Source organism: Pan paniscus, chromosome 11 (assembly GCF_029289425.2).
Source record: "Pan paniscus chromosome 11, NHGRI_mPanPan1-v2.0_pri, whole genome shotgun sequence".
NCBI classification, from domain to species: domain Eukaryota; kingdom Metazoa; phylum Chordata; class Mammalia; order Primates; family Hominidae; genus Pan; species Pan paniscus.
The window spans coordinates 46188276-46208326 of NC_073260.2; the positions used below are offsets into that span (position 1 = coordinate 46188276).

Consider the following 20051-nt stretch of genomic DNA (forward strand, 5'->3'; position numbering starts at 1 on the left):
ACCCCCTTTACCCTATAAATGGAACCACACAGCACACACTCTTTGGGGCCTGGCTTCCTCTGTGTGTGCTCCAGAGTCACCTGTGTAGTTTCGAGTATCCACAATCCGTCCCTGCTTACTGCTGAGGGGTGTCACATCAGATGGTGGGTGTACTCCAGTGTGAGGGGGAGGGAAGGCTGAGGAAGCACCCCCAGCCTTCCACCTGACCAACAGGGAAGGACAGGCCCTGCTTGGAGGTGGGGAGCCGGCTTTGTGGAGCGGTTCCAGGCCTGCTATTTTTGAGAAGGGCCAAACAACCCAGTCCATGAAATACACATCAGGGCTCCAAATGGAGGCCCACACCTAGAGCCACTGGCGTGGGGATGTTCTTCAAGGCATGGGAGTCATGCAGAGAGGAGCAGAGGGGCTGGAGAGAAGCCCCAGGTGCTCAGATGCTACAGGCTGGGTCCTGGAGGAGCAGTCAGCCAAGGACAGGACTGTCCTCAAAGCCAAGGAGGGGGCTGTCCCCAAAGCCAAGGAGAGGGTTCCCAGATGGTCAACAAGGACATGAGGGCCTGGCCTCCTGGCCTGGTGTCACCCACACGCACTCAGGGCCGACATGCTCACCAGCCCCTGCTAACGTGCCCCAGACACCCTGGCCTGAGCCTGCCTGTCTTGAAGTCCCCTCATCAAGAACACAGCTCTCAATGCCAGCTGGAATGAGTTCAGCTGGAGATGGACCCCAGAACCCAACCCTTCAGGGGAACTCACCTTTCCTCCTTGTTTTTGCAGATACACTCCCCAATAATCTCCTTGATTTCAGGATCGTGCACTTTCTCAAAGCTGGCCGGCTTGATACCCTGACAGGGAGAGAGCAGAGTTACCTGACCCGATCGGCTGCCGGAAGGCGAGGCCTCCACCACAGTGGGAGGAACTCCCACTCCCAGCCACGGCAGGACACGGGCATTGGACTTAACCTGCACAAACTACTAGAAAACTGGGCAAAATATGTGAAACGGATGACAGGGCAGCGCCAAATGCGGGCTCTGGGAGAAAGGGACACAATCCCCCATGGCCCCAGCTCACTGCCCAGAGCAGTTCCCAGACAAGGCACCGTAAACCAGCAGAGCCCTGTGGCCCCACTGAGTTGAGGGGTAGAGCTGAGTTCAGGAAGGCTGAGGAGGCCACAGGCAGAGTTCCAGAAAGAAGAGAACATACAGCAAAAAAAAAAGAGTCCCAAGTATCTGCACCTGGGTCCCCTCCAGCCTTTGCTGAGGACCAGACCACAAAACCACATGTGCATTGTCAATGCCACAGGGCCGGGTGAAGAACCACAGGGAGCTGCAGGCAGGGCAATTCGCAGAGTTCACACAGGTCAGGATGTGTACAATGTACAGCATCCAATCAGAAATTACTAGAAATGCTGAGATGCAAGAAAATGTGACCCACGACCCTGCAGAAAAGCCAGCCAACAGAAAGAGACCTACAAATGAGAGGGGCTGCAACTTGTAGGCAAGCAGGTTAAAACTCTTTACAGATACATACAAGTAGTAAAGGAAAATGAACATAAAAAATGAGAGATAAAAACAGAACCAAATAGAACTCGAGATGAAAAGCCCATCTGAATTGAACACTTCACCGCAGCAGACTGACAGCAGATTACACACTGCAGAAAAAAGACGAGTGAACCTGAAGATGTGGTGCAGCAGAGAAAGATGGTCACTGAGGCTCTATTCTGCTCATTTCAGAATCTGAAATGCTACCAAGGTCACATATGCACATGACATTCATAAAACTGGAATCCCAAAAAAGATAAGGGGACATAAAAAAAGACTTGAAGAAATAATGGCTGAAAATTTCACAACTTTGATGGAAACTCTACGCCCATAGATGAAGCGAGATAAAGCCGAGCTGGGAATAAATTGAAGAATTCTGTGAAACCGCTGCAATTCCCTTCCAAATCTCCCCTCCCCACTGCTTGAAGCCAGGAGCCTGGTCTCCTACCATTCAGAACCTTCTTGGGTCACCCCACTTCTGTCAAAGCCACCATCACCCCGGCCACAACACACTGCACACCTCCACCTCAGCTGCAGAATTTGATACTGGGGTTAACACCTCAAATGCAGCAGTCAGTCTCTGGAAAGATGTTGATCAGAGCTTCACCGAGCCTCCCAAGTAGGGCCACGAGGGCCCCTGTGCCAGGAGGCTAGCAGAGGCAGCGCCATGATGCGGTGGATGGGACGCCTCCTACAGAGCCAGGCCTTTCTAACCACACCTGGGCTTCCTCCCCACACCTCCTCCTTGAGGGTGCAGGAGCACTATTTGTGGTCACTGCTGCTGGCCAAGGGCCAGGCCATGCGGCTTTGTTGCGGGGGCAGCCTGAGGGACAGTGGCTCCTCGCCCAGCTGATGGCTGTGCATGAAGGGAGCAGAGGGCAAGCCCTGCAACCGGACTCAGAAGCAGCAGGGCGGGGCCAGGTGCTGCTTGCAATCTGCTAGGTTGTTTTGTGTTGGAAGTGGAGTAAGACAGTGTATGAGCAACTAATTTTTAAAAATTTTAAACACAATGAGGGTACCAACTATCACGTTCTTTCTCCTTCAACACGATTTAGCCTTCAAAAGCTTCACCTGACTCTTAATATAGAGAACATAAAGCATAAATTTTCCCAAGGTCAGGGAGGAGGGTGGGGGCACGCCCACCTGCCCTGGGTGCTGGAGCCCCCAGCCTGGGGCAGACACAGGAGTGAAGAACCTAAGGGCTCTGCCCAGTAGTGTATACCCCCAGGGTCGAGGAGCACCACCAGCCCCTGGGACAGCTTCAGGACAGACCACCATCCACCCTCCACAGTGAACCCAGGGGCCCTCCCATCCCACACCAGCACCCCAAGGCCTGGCAAATGGAGCTCTTAATCTCTGGAGCGCCCCACTTCCTCCTGCTGCAGACCATCCCTGCCTCCCTGGAGGGCCGCTGCACACAGCCAGCAGGTCCTGACACTCCTTCCAGTACCCATGGAAAACTGTGTGCCTGTCTGTGAAGTTTCTGACCCAGGCCCACAGGTGAGTCAAGGACTCTGTCTGCCCTCCCACTTCCTCAGGGGTACACAGGAGGGGCTCAGAACAACCAAGTGACCGATGATTTACAACAACCAAGGGACAGAAATGCAGGTAATCTGCAAGGAGGGCTCGGGATGGAGGGATGGGTCAGAGTGAGGCTGTGCAGCTGCTGAGGACCACAGCCCCTGGTGCACCTGCAGAAGCAGCCATGGCCCCGCAGAGCAGCACTGAGGGGCAGCGCGGCCCCACCCAGTCAGGTGGCATGTGGAGACAGCAGGGACTGCAGGGATCAGGGCAGCCTGGGCCCTCAGTGCGGACGCCGCATGTCAGGGACAGCTCTGCAGGCCACTGGGCTTCACAACAAGACGGATGGTGCAGAAAACAGGCACAGAAAGCCTTGGCCTGGCCATTCCATTTCCAGATGTTCTGTTTGCATTCCCTCCACCCAGTGGGGCCACCACAGAGGGAGGACAAGACAGATCTGTTTATGCAGCTGAAGCCATCCGATTAAAGAAAAAAATCACAGCGACAGCAAAACAGGGATTAACGTTCCCAGCTGCCTGGCGCTGACGACTGCCTAGAGACACACTTGGTGTAGGGGTGACTGGTTTAGCTGAAAAAGAAATCAAACCATTGTTTCAAAATAAAGAAGATAGGAAAGCAGGCAGCCATGGGCGGCCCAGAGTGTGAGCACTGGGGATGGGTGGCCTAGGCACGCCTCCAGGCAGGGGGCTATGGTGAAGCTCCAGCCTCTCTGAGCCTCAGTCTCCCCATCATCCCTGCTGTGAGAGCGACAGCCTCCATGGGTAAGCACTGCCCACAGCACCCCATGCACCACCATCCCTTCAGGTAGGAGACCTTGAGTAACCACCCCGCTACTAAGCCTCAGTTTCCCCCTCTGTAAAATGGCCAATCTCCTCAGTTTCCCCCTCTGCAAAATGGCCAAGCTCCTTACACAGCTGCCAGGATGGCTTTACAGAGCCACATGGAGCCCAGCCCAGGGCACGGCCCAAGGCCTCTGTGTCCTTATTAATTAACCAAGGGGCCAGGTGGACTCACACAGGTGACCTTGCGGTAGATCTGGGCCGCGTTCTGGCACTCCGAGTAGGGGTACTCCGAGGTGGCCATCTCCAGCATGCACATCCCAAAGGCATAGACGTCCACGGACTCATCGTAGTGCTCCTCGTACATCTCGGGCGCCATGAACTCGGGAGTACCTGTGCCCGGAAGCAACAGACGCAGCGGTCAGCTGGCCACGGGCCCAGGAAGAGCTGGAGCCAGTGTCCCGGGAGCTTTGGCTGCCCAGAACCCCATGTCCCCTCCACATCCCATGGCACACTCAGAACACCTGGACCCCAGGGCCAGCCCTGCCCCTCACTTGGGACACAGGTGTGCTTTACAGACAGGGTTCCAAAAGTTCCACCTGGAACCACAGGAGTCCAGGGTTAGAAATCAGGTGACAGAGCCATCCCCTGCTCATAAGCTGGGAGACTATGACTTCCCAGGGGACGGGGTCCGAGCCTGGAAGGAGGCAAAACCCTGAGCACGCCCTCGCCTGTGGACACTATGATCCTGCCACAGGCTCGGCCACAGCCACGTTCAGAAACCCTGGAGCAGAAAGAACTTGGGTTGCTACAGAGCTACCTAAAGCCACAAAACCCCTAAATGTCCCAAAGTGGGGAAAGGCTGGGTACACTCAGCCCACCCCTACAAGTGTCACGCAGCATGTACAACAATCAGCATCACTGAAGACAGTGTCCCTGAATGGGGGTGGAGTAGAAAATGGTACCCACCTAACAGAACCACAGAGTTGCTAAGATGGGAACTGTATGTGGCTCCTAAACACAAGAGATGCAAAAACAGTGTCTTCACTGAATTTTTAAGTGCATGGCAAAGTTATGATAGGCTGAGCAAAATGAGCATGAGGCTAGACGTGCTGGCTGGCCTCACCTATGCAAAACCAAACCCCCAGGGCAAGATGATGTCTGCAGGGGGCGAGGGCTGATTTTTATTTTACTTATATTGGTCTGGGGTTTCTCTATTCTCTATAATAAGCTTTAGCTTTCATAATACAGCAACTGTAAAGGCCTTTTTAATAAAATAAGTCCGGTTGCATGTCTGTCGCGCTGAATGCAAAGAAAGGGGACTAGAGACTTCAGTACAGCTGCTTTTAACGTCTGGATGTTTGTTGACTTTGGAAGGTCTTCAAAATTTCTAGTTTCTTTTTAAAAGCTCAAGCTAACTAATTAGTGCGTTTTAAAAGCACGTTTTGTTTACCCGTCATTTCAATTTAAAATCTGTTACTTTTTTTTTTTTTTTTTTTGAGACGGAATCTCACTCTGTCCCCCAGGCTGGAGTGCAATGGTGCAATCTTGGCTCACTGCAACCTCCATCTCCCACCCAGGTTCAAGCAATTCTCCTGCTTCAGCCTCCCAAGTAGCTGGGACTACAGGCGTCTGCCGCCATGCCCAGCTAATTTATTTGTATTTTTGGTAGAGACGGGATTTCACCATGTTGGTCAGGCTGTTCTCGAACTTCTGACCTCAAATGATCCGCCCGCCTCAGCCTCCCAAAGTGCTGGGATTAGAGGTGTGAGTCACTGTGCCTGGCCACTCTTTTTTAAAGTTAACATTTTGGATAAAAATTGGGACAAGAATACGGTTTAGATTTCAGTCTTAGGCACACAGAACTCTGGAAGAACCCATGAGAAACAACAGGAGCTGAGTGGAGGGGCCTGATGCCGGGAACTTTTATTCTTTTGGGTTTTTTAACCACATGATTATACTGAAAATTTGCAGCACTAGCAATTTTTTTTTTTTTTTTTTTTTTGAGACTGGATCGTGCCCTGTCGCCCAGGCTCGAGTGCAGTGGCATGAACACAGCTCACTACAACCTCGACCTCCCAGTCTCAAGCAATCCTCCCACCTCAGCCTCCCAAGTAGCTGGGACTACAGGTGTTCACCATGCCGGGCCAATTTCTTTTTCTTTCTCTTTCTTTTCTTTCTTTCTTTATTTCTCTCTCTTTCCTTCCTTCCTCGACCCCTTTTTTTTTTTTTTTTTTTGTAGAGACAGGGATCTCACTACATTGCCTAGGCCAGCCTCGAACCCCTGAGCTTAAGCAATTCTCCTGCTTCAGCCTCATTCTCTAGGAGCCTGAGCAGCTGAGGACACTCCTGGTTGTGGCCTCTCTAACCAAAGCTTCCTGGACTCCAGCTGAGCAAAAGCTGGGTTGACGAGGGACAGCCCACAGAGCTGGGCAACCATGCGGGTCACAAGGTCTCCCCACTGTGCCTGCTGGAAACACCTGGCCTTCATCTCAACCTGATCCAGCAACTCGAAACCTCGTTTCCAAGAGGGCAAAGAGCCGCCCAGCCAGAGGAAGACGAGGGGCTCTGCCGGGGCTGCCGCTTCACAGTGGGCTGTGCTTCTTCCTCCAGGAGTGTTCGCTCCTGAGTAGGAGATCCCAAGCCTCCCTCCTGCCACCCGACTGCACCCGGGGTTTGAGACCTGGGTTCCTACCACTTCTGAAGTCAAATTTGCAAAATCTGCCCAGAAAGTGCGCAGAGCTCAAAGCCCTGGGCATGGGCTCTCCACGGTCCTGGGCCCCTGCTCTCAGCCCCTCCAGGAGGGAGTGGAGACCCTCACCTATATACCCATTTCACAGATGGGGAAACTGAACCCTGGGTCAGCCCCTACGCTCCACCACTCAGCTCCCCCAGAATGCCAGAGGCTTTGTGTCCACAGGGCCACCCCCGGGCAGCCACCTTGCCCCAGATGTCACATTCTGAACAGACTTCCCAAACCAAAGCAGCTCTGGAGTCTCATTTTCCCCACACCTGCCAAGTTCTGTCCCCAAACATGCAGCAGAACTAAGAATTCACAAAGCCCCAAGATCGACTGCTCACTGTCCTGCCCTCACATTGGGGGCACGCTGGGTCTTCATTAACATGGGGGAGCCTCTCCCAATCTGATCTGATTGGGTGCCATCTGGGCTTCCTGAGCCCCGACCCACGCTGCTTGCCCTGCACATGTTGCAGCTTTCCCATCATCCTGGCCCCAGAAACAGCTGCTCCACAGCCACCCACGCATTCTTTTCAAAGCCGGTGGAGGCCCCCACCCAGGACCAGTGGACACTTCACACCCACTGTGCCAGGAGCACACCTGGGGCCAGGTACATGGCACAACGCAGACCCCTGGTCTCTGCAAAGAAGCTCTGGGCCAGCTGCCCCTAGGGGCGACGGCATCTCGCCCCAAAAGAAGGCTGGGAAGGCTTCTCACAGGAGGGCATCTGTACTGAGGCCTGAAATGCCCAACAAGCTGAATTAATTCCTTGGTGCCCTGCTCCTATCCTGTGCACAACGCCTGCTCTGTGCCCCGCCCCACAGGTATGTGGATTCCCCAGATACTCCAAGTTCTCACTTCCTTGGGCCTCACAGCCCGGGTGACACCTCCCTGCCCACTGAGAGCTCCAGCGTCACTGGCCACAAACCTCCCAAGTTCCTCTGTGGTCAGGGCAGCTTCCCTCTCCCGAGTGCCCACAGTGCCCACACACACCACGAGCATAGGCACCCAGCCCACCTCCCCTGCTAGACAATCAGAGCTGGCACCCAAGCCACAGCCACGGAGGGAAACACAAAGACCATCTGGGGCCAGAGTCGGACAAGGCAGGGGCAGCAGGGGAGGGAGGCAGCCAAGTCAGCTGTCCCAGCCCAAGTGGCCTGGGAATCCAACGAGTGGGCAGGCCCTCCAGCTGAGCTACAAAAGGCTTGGCGGGGTAGCCCAGACACCCTGGCCCGAGGCTCCCGCGCCCAGACGCTCCTCCCACTGGGTCTCCTGCACCAGGTCTGAACAAAACTGGATGCTCGCCAGCACTCAGTGCTGCCCAGCTTCTCATGGGCTCCAAGGGCCTGGGGAGGAGAAGCAGGTTTACCTATCACACTTTTGGCAAATGACGCTCTTTTCAGAGTGGCCAGGCCCAAGTCGCCAATCTTCACAGACCCAGTTGGTCCGGTGATAAAAATATTGTCACATTTCAGGTCTCGGTGGATGATGGGTGGCGTCCTTGTGTGCAGGAACAGCAGGCCCTTCAGGATCTGCCGGCACCAGCTGCGGAGAACCTTGGGCTTCATCACCTTGAACCGCTTCAGGTACCTGCAGGGGTTCACGGGCACAGCTCACCAAGCAGCTCACCGGCAGCGGCCCCCTAGCAAAGCCCCCACCTAACACTGCTCAGGCCTGGTACAAAGTCCATTCCCGTGCACACGGCACATACCTGTGACAGGTAGTGAAGGTGAGACGGGAGGGCCGGACAGTTCCGCCCTGGAGCCAGGCCCCTGAGCAGGCAGCTGGGTGGGCTCACAACCCTCTTGCTCCCCTCATGCCAAGGACCTGGCTACTAAAGCTCATACTAGGCTCCATCTTGACCTCACTGGGAGATGGTGCCAGGCTGACTTGTAAGTTGCCCGAGGCAGGACGGAGTACCAGCCAGCAGATGCTCAGGTGAGGGGGTGAGGGTTACGAAAGGCCAGGGCCTGTCAGAACCACAGGGGCCAGCTGGGGCTCTCTCTGCCACTGGCCACCTCTGCGGCCTGCCCTGAGCTGTGCCCTGGGAGGAGGTGGGTGGGTGAAGCTAAGAAAAGGGCTCTCCTCTTGCAGCGCATCCACCTATGAGGGAAACTGCCCGGCTGAGGGGCACTGAGGCCCTGCCCAAGGCTGCAGGGTCCAATGGTTCAGATGGACCCAGGATACACCACCAGGCAGGGAGCCCTCATCCCCACAGTACAGACTGGGACCTTAGTGAGCAGCAACAGGCTGCTGTGGCCACCCCACTCCCCACTCCCCAGCCCTCACTAACCACCTCCACATCCTCAGAATCCCACAGTCCCCACTGTGCACCCCGCCCAGCCTGCGTCCTGAGCCTGAGGATGTGCCGGCCTGGCTCCCAGGCAGAAACAGAACCCCAGCCAGAAACAAGGCCCAGACACCATAGACAGATCAACCATCTCCCTGGGAAGTAAACCACCTCCTGGCATCCCATGCAGGAGAGGAAAGAGGAGACAGCCTCCCACAGGCACCAGCCAGGACCACCCCAGCAGCCCAAGACCTCACCCCCAGCTATGGTAGCCCTGCACCCATGCCAGGACCCGCCCCAGCCCTCAGGAAGCGGAGCTTACGTCTTCAGCGTCCCTGAGGTCATCAGCTCCGTCACCAGCACAATGCACCGCTTGCCCTTGGCGCTAGACTCCCAGAAGTCGTAGAAGCGCACGATGTTGGGGTGCTGCAGGCCTTTCAGCATCTCAGCCTCTTCCTTGAACCGCTGCCGCTCCAGCTTGGTGAGCTTCCGGTCCTACAGGGCAAGAGACATGCTAAGTGGGCAAGAGATGGGACACAGAAGGGGACACGGTGGCGTCACATCCCAGCAGCGCCACGCAGTAGGACCAGCCCTTCCCATACTCACAGGCAGCTAAGCGGCTACGACAGAAGGGCATGCAGACACTGGCACCACAACTGCTGACTCCTTAGTCCCCACAACCCTGGATACAGCCCCCAAAAAGGGACCTCAGCAAAAAGACATCCTAGGAAGCCGAAGAGGTCTCGCAAATCCACACGGCCACACTTGAGCACTTTTTCCAAAAATACACCTCTGAGGCCTTTGCCTCCTCCACAATCACTCACTTTCTGTGTGTTTGTGAAAAGAATGGATCATCAGTTTACTTCTAACGTATACACAACTCAGAAGAAGTACTCAGGGCCCAGTGGATTAGAACAGAGAAGATGTGGACAGGTGACTGAGATAAGAGCTGAGAATGGAGGGAAGAGAAAAGCGCCAGCAGAGCCAAACTGACCAGTCAGCAGCCCAGAGGGCAGCCCAGGCCCTCCTGTGCAGGAGGACACAGCAGACACCTCCCCAGACCCTTGGGCCACTGTGTCTGCACAAGCCAGCAGAACCAATCACTGACCTAAGTTTAAATAGAAAACAGCAAACAAACGCCACCATCATCACCCGGGAACCCTGGTCAGGTGCATGCCCCACATGCCCGCTCTGCCCACCATCCCACAAGGGAACCACCAACCCCAGGCACCACATTCAAACACCCCTCAGCACTGGCCACCCTCCCGCCGCCTGTCCAACCTCCACCTCTCCCCTCTGACTCCCACCACCCCGTCTGAGCTCACCCATCCCTCGCCACCCTCTCTCCCACCTCATCCCTCACTGTAGTCCCCCTGGATCCTGGCCCTTCCCTTCCCCCAAATACTTCAATAGATTCTCTCCACAGAGGGCTCAGAATAAATCCAGGGAGCCCGCATGGCCCCGAAAGCTCCATGTGCTTCCAACTTCCCCTCACGAGGTGACAGCCATGTCCAAAGGCCCAGCCAAGGCCTCTCCTGCTGCATACGTGCCACGCCCTTCTCACCTCCACCTGAGGTCCTGCCCCCAGGATCACCTCCTCATCTTGGTCCAATGACCCCACAGAGCAATGCCTGCCTCTGTTGCACCAATTCCCATGGGAATGTCAGAAAAGAAAAGTGTATTTTCCGAAGGAAACCAGAAACATAACTAAACACAGAACAGCAAAATTCCGGGGAATTCTAAACAGACAGAAAGCAGGTAAATCTGGACAGATGAGGGGAGAGATCAGAGTGAAAGTAAATGCAAGCCAAGACCCCTGGATCCTTCCGGAAAAGCCCAAAGAACATCAAGCCAGACTCCAAAGCAGAGAGGAGAAGCGGGCGGCAGGATCGCGACAAGGGTCATCTTGGGAAAAAAAATTACATCCCAAATGCAGCCGTGCCCATGAGACCCTTCTTCCTCCATCAACCCGCCAGACCCCTCCCCACAGCACACACCCTCATGGGCCCCTTCATTCCAGTGTGGGACTGCGCAGTGACTATCACCACAGGGCCAGGCAATACCCAGAGAAGCCATTGTCATGATGGGGCCAACCCAGAAAACAAATAATTCAGAGACCAACAGCAACTCCCAAAAAAATCTAATTAATGTTCCCATAAAGATTCAAGAAGTTGACACAAGTAAGTAAAATCAAGCTTCTATTTAGAAAGGAACATTCAAGAAAGAGCTCTTGCAAATTATCATAGGGATGGGGACTGCCCTTCCTAACCAGCTCAGTGTTTTAGAAATAAGATATTCCATAATCCAATGAAACATTAAGTACAAAAAAGTTAATGTTTAATCCAGACAATAAAATGGAAACATGTTCTACTCATCAAAAACGATTCTTTAAGCCAGGTGCGGTGGCTCACACCTGTAGTCCCAGCTACTCGGGAGGCTGAGGCAGAGGATGGCTGGAGCCCAGAAGCTCAAGACCAGCCTGGGTAACACAGCAGGATCCCATCTCCAAAAAAATGGTTATTTATTTAAGTCAAGTCACAAACTGGGAAAAACTATTCTTAATACATATATCTGACAAAGTACTCAGATCCAAAATGTATAGAGAACTCCTGTAATTTAATAATAAACACATGAACTGATACTTCACCAAAGACACAGAAATGGCCAACAGCACACGGAAAGAGGCTGAGCATCATCAGTCGCTGGGAAAATGCCAACAAAGACCACACTGAGATACATCCCATACCTACCAGAAGGGCTAAATTAAAAGATGGATACGGCCAGGTGCGGTGGCTCACACCTGTAATCCCAGCACTTTGGGAGGCCGAGGCGGGTGGATCACGAGGTCAGGGGATCGAGACCATCCTGGCTAACACGGTGAAACCCCGTCTCTACTAAAAATACAAAAAATTAGCTGGGCGTGGTGGCGGGCGCCTGTAGTCCCAGCTACTCGGGAGGCTGAGGTAGGAGAATGGCGTGAACCCAGGAGGTGCAGCTTGCAGTGAGCCGAAATTGTGCCACCACACTCCAGCCTGGGCAAGAGTGAGACTCTGTCTCAAAAAAAAAAAAAAAAAAAAAAGTGGATACTTCCAGCTGCTGGGAGGCTGGGGAACAGTGGGCCCCACCTGGCACACTGCTACCAGGAGTTCAGGTGGCGCAGCCCTCAGAGGAGGGCTTGGCAGGGTTCACACCTGCTCTGTGTCCAGCCACTCCCCTCCCGGGATCCATCTGGGAGGAAGGAAAACATAAGTCCATTAAAAATGGACTTGGATATTGGAAGCAGCATAATTCATCATAGACCCACCTGGAAACCACCGAAACGTTTGGGGCCACGTGAATGAACCATGCTGTACCCATCCAAATAGGACCATGGCTCAGCAGCAAAAAGGAGCACGCTCCTGCCTCTCAGCAGCACAGGTGAAGGCCAAAAGCATCGGACTGAACAAAAGAAGCCAAACAAAAGAATATGTCTGGTAGGACCCCCATCTTCATGTGAAACCCTGGAAAAGACAGACTAATATCTGGGGGATGCCATCAGAATAATGGTTACCTCTGGGGTGGGTAGAAGTGGGAGCCAAGAGATCTTGGGGTGGAGTGTGATGGAGAAATGTTCCACATCATAACAGAGCACGTGGGCTCCACCTCTATGTGCATTTGTCAGAGCTCAACTTGCACACTTAAGTTGTGTGTTTCATTATCTGTAAATCACCCTTCAATTTTTCATATGTAAAAACAAAAAAAAAAAAGGAAAAAAATCCAAAGACCAAATGAGAGAAGTAGAAGAAAGAAAATAGAAGAGAAACATTAAGAGACATGGAAGAACTGCCTGGAAGTCAAACTATGTCAAAAGGGTTCTAAGAACAGACACCATGAAGTATAAACAAATAGTAGAATAGCATTTCCCTGAGCTGGAAGGAGAACGATTTAGAAGAAAATGGCCCACCAAGGCCAGGTCAGAGTAAATGAACAGCCCACCTCCACGGCTGTTCTAGTGTAATGTCAGAACCCCGAGCAAGTCCTATCTGCAAAGGAACGGCCCAGGTGGGCGGCGAGTCTCATCGGAGACACTGGGCGCAGGTGGCAGGGACAGTGTCCTCAAAGTGCTAACTCAGAATTCTATACGCTGTCAAACGGACACCAAGCCAGGCAGTCCAGACTCGTTTTCAGACATGCAGGAGCTGAAAGTTAACTTCCCATGCAGTCTAGGTGGAATAAGTTACTGGAAGAAATGTTTCCACAACACACAATACAACATAACACAACACAACACAACAGAAAGACATGCACCCAGGGTGACCCTCGAGGTCCCTGGGGGTGAAGGAAGCTGGAGAGGAGATGGCAGTGCTCAGCTAGGCCAGTTCGCCCAGGAAGCCTTCTCTGGGAAACAGCATGTCAGTTTACAATTCCCTTTCTGTGCGCCTAGTCCTAAATTCTAGAGGAAACTCACAGGATCATTTATAGCACAAGTTATTTTTGCCAGTATTTTAGCACCAACAGTAACGTGTAAAAGATTTCATTGTAGTTTCAGAGCAAAATGTTCACATTCTAAATGACTAAGGAAAAACGGGAAGTAGGGGGGCGTACCCTGCATGCACTACAGTCTTCATTTTTAACAGCAGTTACCTACTGAAGTTGATACATTTAAGACACAAAAGTCAGAAATGGTTAACAATGGTGCCTCTTAGAGGTGGGCTTGGAAGGGAAGAGGATCTCATTTTATATTCTACACCACACGACTATTTTAATCAATGTAACACATTGCTTGGTAATTTTTACAGTAGGGGAGACAGGGTCTCACTCTGTCACCCAGGCTGGAGTGCCGTGGTGTGATCATAGCTCACTGCAGCCTCAATTTCCTGGGCTCAGGTGACCCTCCCACCTCAGCCTCTTGAGTAGCAGGGACTACAGGCACATGCTACCACGCTGTCTAATTTTATTTTTTTAGAGATGGTAGTCTCACCATGTTGCCCAGGCTGATCTTGAACTCCTGGGCTCAACAGATCCTCCTGCCTTGGCCTCCCAAAAGTGCTGGCATTACAGGTGTGAGCCACCATGCCCAGCCTGCTTGGTACTTTAACGGTCGGTTAGTGTGTCCCCCTCTGAGCCCTGCCCAGAGCCCACCTACAGGGTATGCTGCCCCCACAGAGCCTGTCCACATCCTCATCACCTGTTTGCTGACATCGGATTGGCCTGCATTACAGGAGCAACTCCATGAACACCTGTGGACTGAATTCATTCATTAACCTATTAGGAAGGCTCACAGTCAACAAGCCAGGGCAGGAAGAATGCACCTGATCCCTAAGTGATTTCCAAATCCTGCCAGACTCACACGGTGCTTAAAGGTTTGGTGTTGAGTCAGAGGCGGGGGCCTCCTGGCTGCTCACTCAACGTGATGCCCCTCCCTCCCAGACACTGGAGGGTAAGGTCAATCAGCACCAATCTTCCTCCTACCAAGTCCCCAGTGCTATGCAAATTCATGGCTCTTGTTCCCTCATAGTGGTGAAAGTCAATCAGATGACAAAAGACTTAAGGCATTCTGGGACAATGCCAGCTCTTATTTGCTCTAGGAAAAAGGTCCTGTGGGTCACACACAGGCAAGGCAGGACAGCACCCCCCAAGCCGGGCAGCAAAGCCCCTCAAGGGCTGCACGAGTCACACAGCCAGGGTGGTCAGAAGATTCTTGGTCCCAACGGCCCTTCCCAGCACCCCCAGGACACCTGGGAAACACATCAGGGGTTGCCTTCGATGTTGACTGAGAGCATCAGAGGTTCCTGCCCTGAACATGGCAGGGTTATCTGCAGGCAGCCCCCTCCTATGACACTTCAGGGCCACCTGCTCTGCCAGAACAGTCCCCAGTGGGCAACGGTTGGAGATGTCAGACCTACTAGGGGCACACTTGGGATTCCGAGGCATCTTCCTTTCAGCTAGGCAGGACCCCAAAATCCAACCCCTTGAAGGGGCAGAACTGGGTCCCACCAGGAGGTGAGCCCCACGCACACTCGGGCAGAGGAGAGTGCCCAGAACCAGCGAGGCTGAGCTCCGAGAGATAAGCCTGCTGCAGGGCCTCGCTCCAGTTCCATGGGGCCGTAAATCAAAACCAAAGGAAGCCTGGAGCTTCTCTGTCCACAACAGTCCCATGCACAGAGAACTGGCCCAGGACAGAGGCCCCAGGTGCAGGATGGGAGGGCATCAGGTCTCTGATAGAGCTCAGGCCTAACCAAGGACTTATCTCCCTGTCACTTAAGTGCTCACACCCAAAAGCCATGATATCCACAGGGACACACTGGGAAGACAGCATGAGACTTCCACCATATATGTGTCCCCTTCTGTCCCCTCCACCCCCGGGAGGGTGTCCCCACTGCTCTAGGAGGCCCGGCATCCCCACACACTCCACGCCCTCCTGGTGGGAAGAGCCTCCCTGCTACTCCCAGGTCTGGAAGATTTGAACCAGTCGACCCAAGCTGGGGGCCAGCAGGCTCCTGCCTGCCCTTTCACCACAAAGTGGAGAGAGGGTCTGGGTCTGGTTCCAGGAGGACAGGGTTTGGCAAGTGCGCAGGAATGGCTGGTGCAGAGCAAGCCACACCATCCCCCATGCTCTGTCTGGAGTCGCTCAGTCACGGAGGCTCTGGGTGTGCGGAAAGGGCTGTTCACAACCCCATGGGAACGCAGCCAACAGATGAGAAAACCAATAAATATGCAACTACACACTGTGCCAAAAATTACCAGTCAGGGCACCCCTGCCCCCGAGGAAAAGCTCCGGTTTCAGGCAGCCTGGGGAAGAGGGCATCCCCCACCCCACCTAAGGCATAGGCAGGTCTGAGGTCCCTGGAGGAAGTGGCCTCTGTGCAGGCATGATGTTTGAGCAGTGGGTGGTTTATGTCACTACAGGGCCAGGCAACGGGGCGCCACTTGGACAAGAGGCAGGCACTGGGCCTGCTCTGCAGTGAGTGGTCAGTGGGCTCAATGGAGCCATTTTGATGTCAACACCAGGCATCTGCCGCTGACCAGCGAAGGGGAGGCCTGACAGAGCTCTTCCACCTGCTGCCTCCAACATTCTCTGCTGGTCTTAAAACAAACTCACTTCCTTTAAATCCAAGTTCCCTCTTTAACCTCATCTTGAGCAACAAAATACACAACCGCATTGACAGGTGAGCCAGTGTGTGTTTTTTCTAATTCATGATTTTAAAAAGAACATCATGGCTGGGCACAGTGGCTCACACCGGTAATCCCAGCACTTTGGAAGGCTGACGCGGGCAGATCACCTGAGGTCAGGAGTTCGAGACCAGCCTGGCCAATGTGGTGAAACCTCATCTCTATTAAAAATACAAAATTAGCCAGGTGTGGTGGCAGGCGCCTGTAATCCCAGCTACTCGGGAGGCTGAGCAGGAGAATCGCTTGAACCCGGGAGGTGGAGGTTGTAGTGAGCCGAGATCACACCATTGCACTCCAGCCTAGGCAACAAGAGTGAAACTCTGTCTCAAAAAAAAAGAACATCATTATAAAGATGAACATTTTTCCCGACACCACCAAATAAAAGTGGCCAAGGAGTGTGAGGAGTCACAGACGGAGGCTGATGTGCCCCCAGACTTGTTTGCAGAAAAGGGACCCTGACGCCGGTGACCTGTCCCAGATGCTGCCCTCCATCTGGATGAGTGCAGCCAGGGAAGGAGGTGCTCAGTTGGGGGTGAGTCGGTGGCACTGGACTCTTCCTACATTCAGTCTTCTTTGTCAAGGGCTCCAAGAAGTTTACAATTATCTGAGGCAAAAACCTGAACTTGAATATCTGGCCCCTGGTTGCTTTTGTAAATCATACTATTTTATTTAAAAAGGGAGGGAGGAATTATTAGCTGGGTGTGGTGGCACACGCCTGGTGTCTCAGTTACTTGGGAGGCTGAGATGGGAGAATCACCTGAGCCCGGAAGCAGAGGTTGCAGCTGAGCCAAGATCCTGACACTGCACTCCAGCCTGGGCCACAGAGCAAGACCCTGCCTCAAAAAAAGGGGGTGGGAAGGGGCAGAGGGAGGAGGGGAAGGTGCCAAGTGAGCTTTACTCTCTTAAAGGCCACCTGGGACCCTGCCGCCCCCACATACACACCGGTACTCACCCTGTCACCCACACACAGAAAGAAGTAGGTGCCTGCCTGCCCCAGGGGTAAGTTGGGATGTAAAATGTGTCATCATAGGGTCAAACAGTTGTAAAAGATGCCATTTCCAGCATTTTATAAATACTGACTTTTTAAAAATGTTCCTTGAAATGTTTCCCGTGGAATCCAAATGTCGGCAATCTGATGCCCTCCACCAGCTGTTTCTAAACACGGGAATAAACACGTCTCCAGCTCCAACCAGGACGCAACCTCCATTCCCACGGAGGTGATGGACACGACGCGGCTCTTCCCGAAAGCCTCTCACTGACTGCCCTGCCACACTTCCCTGCCATCACATCATTCCTATCGGAATCTAGCTTTCCTTAGTTTCCTGCAAACGTAAGACTCTAAGGACCAAAGGATTTTCTTCAGAACTGAATCACTACCATAAATTAGCAGTGCATAGTTGACCAAAGCAAAGGGATAACTAATTTTGTTGAAAGTGCCTCCGTTACTGAGCCAGATGGAGCTCTTGTGCCAATTACTTGGGGTGTCCATGGGTGACTGTAAATCATATGTAGAAGGAGGCAGGCCCAGCATCGTTCTGTCCACCTTCTGGTGTGTGGATGTTGAACTTTGAGAAAGCCTGATCCTGTCAGCCAGTAGACGGGTGGAGAGAGTCTGTCATGGCCTGGTCACGAACTCTCCATGCTCCCTTGAGCACGTACAAAACTCCAGCTGTCCTTCCCCGGGACCAGCTGGCAGCCGTGCCAGGGACTCCTCTAGGTTCTACTGAACACATGCAATGGGGGTGGTGCCCGGTCCATACTGGCTTCCCATGCCAGCACCCAGCATAAGAGCCAGCAGCAAGGGGAGGTCCAGGGAAGGTCGGGGGTCCCCACCCACCTGCCTGTTAGGAAGCCCCCATGCCCAGCATGAGCACGGCAGGTCAGTTTTGGGACAGGTCCTCTGTGCTGGGCCCCGCCCTCCCCACCACAGGGCTCCGGTCACAGGGCAGGCTGCAGGAGCCCTCCCCACCCCAGGCCCACCCAATACCCTCCATCGTGGGCAAAGACAGGGCCACCATGGGATGCCAGTGGAGCTGTCACCACGTGGCAGGGATGGGTGGGCAGCCCAGGAGGAGGGCAGGACCACAGAATGGAGCCATGAAGGCCAAGATAAAGAAGAGGACCAAAGGGGGACCCAGGCTGGGTCAGGCACCCCTGAGGCAATGAACCATGACAGGGTGCAGCTGACAGGACTGTGGACCACCTGGGGTCTGATGCTGGGGCAGCACGGGCAGGCAGGAGCCTTCCCAAGGTGCCCACTCCCCGGGCCCACCACACCCACAAAGCCTCTCCCAGGACCTGAAGCCTCACAGTCCACAGACCAGATGTGGTCCTTCCTTCCAACAGGAACCTCACCAGGGCTGGACAGCCCCCAGCCCCCTCCTCAGGCCATCCCATGGAGGTCTCCCCAGCTAGGGCCTCAGGAAGACCCAACCCTCTGCCCAACAGCAGCCATGACACGCCATCCAGTTAGTCTTTCTGCCCATCAGCTCCTGGCTGGGCTGCAGGGTCATCAACTCTACCTCACTGGGCCCCATCCCCCTTCACAAAACAGGAAAGGTCGGAGGTCTCCTCAGGGTTAGTGCAAGACTGTGCTGACAGGTAGAGTTGCCCAGAACCGCAGCTGGCACAGCCAACCTCACCCTCGGCCCCTTCCTACCATGTCCCGTCCTGCACTGGTGTTGGGCAGCATGGACAGAACAGGAAAAGCTATTCCAATCAGAGAGACGGGGTGGAACCTAGGCTCAGACACTAACCCTGCCTCTGAGCTCAGCTCCCCATCTGTGTAGTGGGCAGATAGCAGCACCCATCCCCCACAGTGTCCAGCCCTCAGCAAGTAATATGCACCCTGTGTACACCCTCGTGGGCTCTGGGTGGTACACCTGCCTCCAGAGGAGGCCTGGCCCACTGCAGATCAAGCAGACAGGACCTATGCTCATTCACACCCTGGGGGAACGACTTTAAACAACCAAGACTCCCTCCCCAACAACCCTGCAGCCAGGGAACCCTGTCCTGGAGGAAGAGAGGATCCCCTTTGGTCCCAGGCCTCCAACACCAGGTGATGTCCCAGCCAGGAGGAGCCCGGCGCTAAGCAGGGTGGGGCCTGGATGCGCCTGCACTCTCCAGGCTTCCAGGGCAGGGCACCAAGGCCAGCGCCACCATCTGCACCTGCACTCACCTGGATCAGAAATGACAGAGCCCAAGCGAGGAAGCAGATGGGCAAGCTGGTGGCAACAGGTAGAGCTGGGCACATGGCATACGGGTGTTTTATTTCCAAATAAATGTTTTAAAGCTTGCAGGGCTGACCTAGAGCTCCATAAAAGCAAAGGAGCCCCCACATAGCCTCTTCCACCTGAGCGACCCCACTCTCAGCACTGCGTGTCCCAGATGGGCTAAGCCTCGGCCCACACTACCCTGAGCAGGCGCCTGCCCAGCCCTCTGTGGACAGGGGTCTCCCCAAGGACCAGCATCCTTAAATGAAGACCACCAGCTAAAAGCCAATGACAAACTTGGAAACAATCCACACTTAATCCTTAACATTAGGGGTCTCTGAGGGGAAAGGGAAAGGGCTTCCTCCCTAGGATCCGTATCCACACTTTTGGATGCAGGTATCCCTACTGCGGTCAGAAGAACTGATGAGCATTTGTCCTTGTGTGCACTTTTTGAAAGAGAGGAGCAGGAGGGACTCAAGCCGGGCATCACCCAGGGCTGCCACAGGCCCTCCAGGACAGTGGCCAGCCCCGCCCATGGCATGTTGACCAATGGGACTGGGGGTGTTGGTAGATACAGACCATTCACATTTAGGGGAAACGGCTCAGAAAGCTACCTTGTCAGAGGGCCACCTCGTGCCAAGGCACCTGCCATCAGGCTGGAGGGAGGAAGAGAGCTTGAACCCATGCCCCTCCCCTCCAGGGACATCCAGGTGCCCTCCTCTCCTGTCTACAGGTGGGCTTAACACGGGCAGCTGAGGGGCAGAGGGACACAGGCCTGGCCCCGGTCTCAGCCGCAAGTCCTGG

The 20051-nt window shown here is 54.1% G+C and overlaps 1 protein-coding gene across 23 annotated transcripts in view; it reads right to left on the reverse strand.

The window, feature by feature from the left end:
- Positions 1 to 20051, reverse strand: part of WNK2 (WNK lysine deficient protein kinase 2) — a 140922-nt gene that overhangs the window by 85392 nt on the left and 35479 nt on the right. For all 23 annotated transcript variants that reach the window (XM_055091758.2, XM_034967747.4, XM_055091757.2 and 20 more), the window contains exons 3-6: positions 9206 to 9378; positions 7963 to 8183; positions 4092 to 4249; positions 751 to 839 (exon numbers count right to left, since the gene is read on the reverse strand). In XM_055091758.2, the coding sequence (XP_054947733.1) occupies positions 751 to 839; positions 4092 to 4249; positions 7963 to 8183; positions 9206 to 9378 (641 nt within the window). The remainder of the gene's footprint in view (positions 1 to 750; positions 840 to 4091; positions 4250 to 7962; positions 8184 to 9205; positions 9379 to 20051) is intronic.